Source organism: Durio zibethinus, chromosome 9 (genome assembly GCF_047325235.1).
Source record: "Durio zibethinus cultivar Kanyao isolate XHJ-2024 chromosome 9, ASM4732523v1, whole genome shotgun sequence".
In the NCBI taxonomy this organism is placed as follows: domain Eukaryota; kingdom Viridiplantae; phylum Streptophyta; class Magnoliopsida; order Malvales; family Malvaceae; genus Durio; species Durio zibethinus.
The window spans coordinates 5581497-5587077 of NC_143170.1; the positions used below are offsets into that span (position 1 = coordinate 5581497).

Consider the following 5581-nt stretch of genomic DNA (forward strand, 5'->3'; position numbering starts at 1 on the left):
CAAACAAGCGAAGAACAAAAATCCCATCAGCTCTTTGCTTCTTTTTCTTCTCCCATTTGTTTGACTGGCAACAAAAAATCTGGACTGCTACCAAAAAAATTGCTGCAGCCGAGTATCCCTATCATCCACATGCTAGGAAATTGTACGACACGCGCACAATAATCGCGTCGGGAACAATTGTTTCTCTCTGACAAGAGATATAAAGGACGGAGTGATTGATGAGCACTGTCCAGCCCACAAACTTGTCCAAAGCATGGCTCATTCACCAATGCAAATTGCTGTTATACTAATATAAAAATTTTATTTCATTATTAATTCCCAAAAAAAAAAATCAATAAAACCCTAATAATTATTATATTTATAATAATAAATAATACGGACTCTGTTAAATAAAAGCCATGATAAGGACAATGGGGACAGACCACAATATACCATGTCCTTTTACACCTTGTCGTTTTACTACCTATTTATAACTTTTTTTTTTATTTTTTTTCCGTAAAAAGCTTAGTACTAAATTAATAGCACCTCTGATTATTATAAATATATAAATTTTCTTTCTTATGAAGTCCAACATCATAGCCAAAACCAATCAAATTTCTCTCCCTTAACATTTTGGCTGCTAGGTTTTTAAGTTAGCACTTTGCCTACTTTGGAACTCTGTTTTCTAGAGAAGTGACGTCTCTTGTTCATTTACGAGAGAAGAAGAAAAGAGGTTCTTTTCTTTCTCTGAAAGAATCAAAGAAAGTGTGTGCCTGTTGGTGGAGAAATGTATGCAGAGACAGGGCTGTTTTTCCCTTACATGCTGAACTTTTCTCAAGATTTTCAGCAGTTTGAAGACTACTGCAAAACGCATAAACCCAAAGCTTCAATGGTAATGGATATCTCAATCTTTGTCTCTGATATCTTGTCCTCACTTTCATTGCTTTGGTTTCTTTGGGGCGATCTGCATTTGTTTGATTAGGCCTAGCTTTGATTGTCCGCATCTGAGGAATTGGGGTGTTTGTTTTTTGTACTGTAATAATTCTTTATTTTTGTTGCTTTTAAAATGGAGCAAAAAATGGAGACGATTTTGTGTTTCAGTTAAAATTTCTTCTAGTTTTTAAGTGATTTCATAGTGGGACTTCATTTCCGCATATTAAAGATTTCAACTTCTACGGAAATTTTTGTTTCATGTTCCCCTCTAATGTATTTTAGAAGCTTCAGCCTTCATGATCTATGCTTTTTGGGTTCTCGTGAAAAGGGGGACTTTAATTAGTTTATTCTCTTAAAACACTTTCTCAGCAACCAAACAAGTCTGAAATGGAAAAAAAATTGAAAGTTATGTTTACATGCTGGATCTGGAAAAAGGAAAGAAAACAAAGAAAAGTTGGAATATAATTGGAAATTATTTCCATGTCACGAATTCCGCGTTCTTGAACATTTCTTCCATTTTCTTCAACTTTTTTGTGTGAACTGTTATTCGGTTTTTCACTTTTTAACCCACTTATACAGAGATACTAGAAAAAAAATAAAAAAAGAAGAAAAAAGTCGTTTTTTTTAGTTTTCTTAGTATAAAAGGTCAAAAAAGGAGGGTAAGTACCCAAGTAGAAAAGCTTCATATTGCTTTTTAGTTTAGTTGGTGTCAAAAGTGCAAAATCAAAATTTGGAGAAAGTAGTAGAAATAAAAATTACCCTTTAAATGGTTGTTATAGATCTTTTCTTACTGTAATAAGGGTAATTTTCTGATAAATAGTTATCTTGTTACCAGAGAATATGTTGACCGTGAGAAGGATTTTTGAATTTGATTAATAGAGTTTGATTGCCATATTGTCTTCGGATATAGTCTTTTACTGTGTGCATACTGAACACGGAAACAAGCCGCCATGAGAATTTATCTTTGGTTCTTTTTCCTTTCACCATAATCTTTTCGGTGGCAATCTTACACAACTATACAAACTTGAGTTTATGTTCGAATTTGGTATTGTATATCACGGACGTGTTTAAGCTACAGTAAGTTGTTACTAAAATGAAATTTAGATTGATTCCTTAAACAATCGAATATTTGAATTTAGTTGTGTTCTGAACTGGTTTTTATGGATGGCAGAGGAGGAGGTGGTCGAGGAGCACATTTAAATGAACATGATTAGCTAAGCTGGTTGCTGACCTTTGCGCTAGAATCTTTGGGATTGAGTTTAACATGTCTGATGTGGGACAATTCATTTGTAAAAGACTAAAGATAATAAGACTGTTTATGAGAGAAAAAGAAAAGAAGATGTGATGAAACTGAACTCATATATCTTGAGATTGGTCAAAATTGCATTGTTTTGTCTAGGGCTCTAGGCTAAAGCTTTTTTTTGGAGTTGACTAGAATATGGAATCTTTTCTCTTTGGACAATACCAAGCAAAGTGCGTTTCTGCCTGTATTAATCTTTAAGATTTTTATACTGAATTATTGTTATAGCCTCTCCTACTTTTGTTTCATTCAGGAAAAAACCCTATTCAACATTTAATAGTATTTGTTTCTTAACCTTCCTTTACTTGTTCTTGCCTAACGTAGGACAACCTTGTTCAGACCTCCACAATATCTGAATATGACCTGGGAGGAGAAGGTGATCTGTTCAAAGCTCCAGAACCCATCATTGAAGAATCAATTGTGAGCCTTGATCCCGTGACAGCAGCCATCTCATTAATCTCCTGTGGTGAAGATGTCATTACTTCACAAGGACTTAAGGCTGCAGATATCGAATCAATTCAAAATGAGCAGCTTTTAGAGGTTCTCTATGAGTGTGAGAAGGATCTGATGGCACAAGCAGCAATAGAAACTCCGCTGTCTGAGGTCCTGGATATCGAGATTCCTGCTGTGAAGACGGATGAAAACCAAAACAAAGAAAAAAAAGTGCTCTGTGATGTACCATTCCAGAAAAGTGTCAGCTCAGGTTGTCTAAGCTCAATGGAATGGATGCAAGGGTCTGCAATCAATCCTAATTTTCTGGATTTCCCTGGAATGGATTTTGGTTCTGTTTTTGGAATGAGGAGATCACTTAGTGAAGGAGATATAAAGGTCAGCCTTAATTATTTTTGTGTTTTTTTCTACCTTTGTACTTGTCCAGTGACTGATATGGAGGCTTTTAGCTTTTTTGTTGGCATTTGTGTGGATTACCATATTCTTTCTTAAAATTAATCCGATTTTATACTTGATTTCTTTAGCTTATGCACCCGACTTTAAAATGTTAGAGCCACAAATTACCTGGACCTTTTCTAATTAGAGGAGGCATCTTTCCATCCATAACTCTCCCTGCATTCAACTTTCACCTTCTGCTGTACTTTTGCTGTTGGAACCCAAAAACTCACCTAGTATGAACCATTTGGGTTAATCTGCTAACATGTTCCCTCCCTTACAAGGACTTCAGCAAATACTATGTCATAGCCACTTATGAACACAACAGTGTTTATCCTTGTCAAAAACACACCAGGAAGCAATGGGGATCCTGCTTTGCAGTTAAAATTCTACTGATATCTAAAATTCAAACATTCTCCTTTTGTCTTCATAAAAAACCTCAGTGTTTTCTTCGTCATTTCCCTTAACAAACCCACCAGAATCAAGTGACTCATCAAATTGCAGTTGAGCACTGCGTATGTACTGTCTTTGTAACAAAGTCTTCGGACTAAGAAACTTTTAGATGTTTCTGGCCATTTCCACAGGATGGGCTGGGTCATTGATACTGAGTTTTTATGACAGACTCTTGGCAATGGTAATACAAGTGTCATCCATTCTCCCCTTGAGCGACCATTAATTGTCAGCATCTGTTCTTCCGAAGATAGAAGGGAAAAGCTCTCCAGATACAGGAATAAGAAGACAAAGAGGAACTTTGGAAGGAAAATCAAGGTAAAAATTAAAGTTGATTCTGCTTCCGTTAATGTCAGTTGCATTTGTTTCTTAGTTTTTGAGATCAAACAAGATGACTAACTACCTAGAGTGTTTGGCAAGGAATACATTTAAGACTCCATGGTTATTTTTCCTATTCCATACATGCCCTTTATTGGACTTTGTACTGAAACTCATGATTTTTTTTTTTTTTCAGTATGCTTGCAGGAAGGCTCTTGCTGACAGTCAACCGAGGATCCGTGGAAGGTTTGCAAGGACTGAAGAATCTGGTAACTTCAAGAGGCAATAAATGTTGACTGATTAAATTATTACTAAGCAAAACAGGAATGAAGTAGCAAGGTCCAAGAAGGTAATGGAAATAATCAGCAGTGTCAATTTGGCATATATAGCCTTCGTGGAAATCTTAGACAGGTACTGCTAAATAAACCAGAACCCAGCTCCTGAGAAATAGTTCTATCTTATTTGCTGTAATAACCTCCTGTATAACGGTAATGGCCAAGTAGGATGTACATAGTGTTTGTTCAATAAAATGCAGTGTTTGTTCAATAAAATGGCAAAGCAGAAATTTGTACTTGTTCATATATGTTTTATAAAATGATGATGTTTTCTCCATCTTGGTGTCTCAGCCAAAATAGATGATAGTAACTTGGGATTTAGTACAAATGGGTCATTCATTTTCATTATTGCGAGGCTGATGTTTGATTCTCAACACTACAAATTTTTCCTTCCCCATTTTTCCATAACCTTTGACCTGTTTCCCCTGTGATCCCATTTAGTAATTTTATTAAATGGTTTTACTCTTGTGCAACAATCAAGGCTCATTTCTACCGAAGTTGCCCTTTCCTCAGAGGGTTGATGATAAAAATACATTAAATCGATGTGTTCCATCATGATCACATCTGACAAATCTAATCGATTTCTTCTAATTGGACTGCAGTGGCTGCCAATCCACTTCGCAATCTTAGATCATGAACAGAAAGGTTTTGGATTTTTCTATGACAGCACGAAGGTATATACCTGTCCAGAAGGGTCTTTTTCTTTTCGATTAGGTGTCACGTGTCCATTAGGTTTCAATATTGGTATGATTGCCGAAGCTTTCAATAATTTTGTCAAGAGAAGTATTATTACTCTGGCAGTTTAATATCTACCATCGATTGCTACCACAATTCTCACATGTGGACAAACACAGAAGAATCCCAATTGTGGTTATATCATTCTTAATAGTAAGTTGAGCAACCGGAGTCATAGGACAAGAAGAAACAACTCATTATTGCATACTTCACAGCACTACTAATTTGCAGGGCGCCTGTCCCTAATTACCCTGGCTTATGAAACATTGAGCTGACTCACTGGACATCCCGAGTTTCAGTTAATGTTCGCTGAGTTAAACAAACGGTCATGTTACATGAGATGGATGTACTGACATGGACAGTAGTCGTGAAGCCCACTACCACTAGACGGCTGGAGTCGGTTTCCAATTTCCCATGCAACTATTTCTGTACGTCGTGGCCTCCTTTCAATCCCTTTGTTTTTCTCCTGATTTCGATGCTGAGATTCACTCTCGTTTGTTCCATGTTCAATCCTCCACTGCCTCAGCAATCTGTTTATCTGTCTTCTTCCACTTATCTATTTCTTTTCTTTTAAAAAGTATCGGTTCTCTGCTATCTGTTCCATGTTCCTTCTATGCCACTAGTTTTCTTCAAAAGCATCATCCAA

At 36.3% G+C, this 5581-nt stretch overlaps 1 protein-coding gene across 1 annotated transcript; it reads left to right on the top strand.

The window, feature by feature from the left end:
• The first annotated feature begins 569 nt into the window (after positions 1–569).
• LOC111316156 (uncharacterized) lies at positions 570–4477 on the top strand. The gene is made up of 4 exons (XM_022918170.2): positions 570–871; positions 2537–3040; positions 3719–3865; positions 4062–4477. Exons 1-4 carry the CDS (start codon positions 767–769, stop codon positions 4152–4154), a joined length of 849 nt encoding a protein of 282 aa, XP_022773905.1. The 5' UTR covers positions 570–766; the 3' UTR covers positions 4155–4477.
• The last annotated feature ends 1104 nt before the right edge of the window (positions 4478–5581 follow it).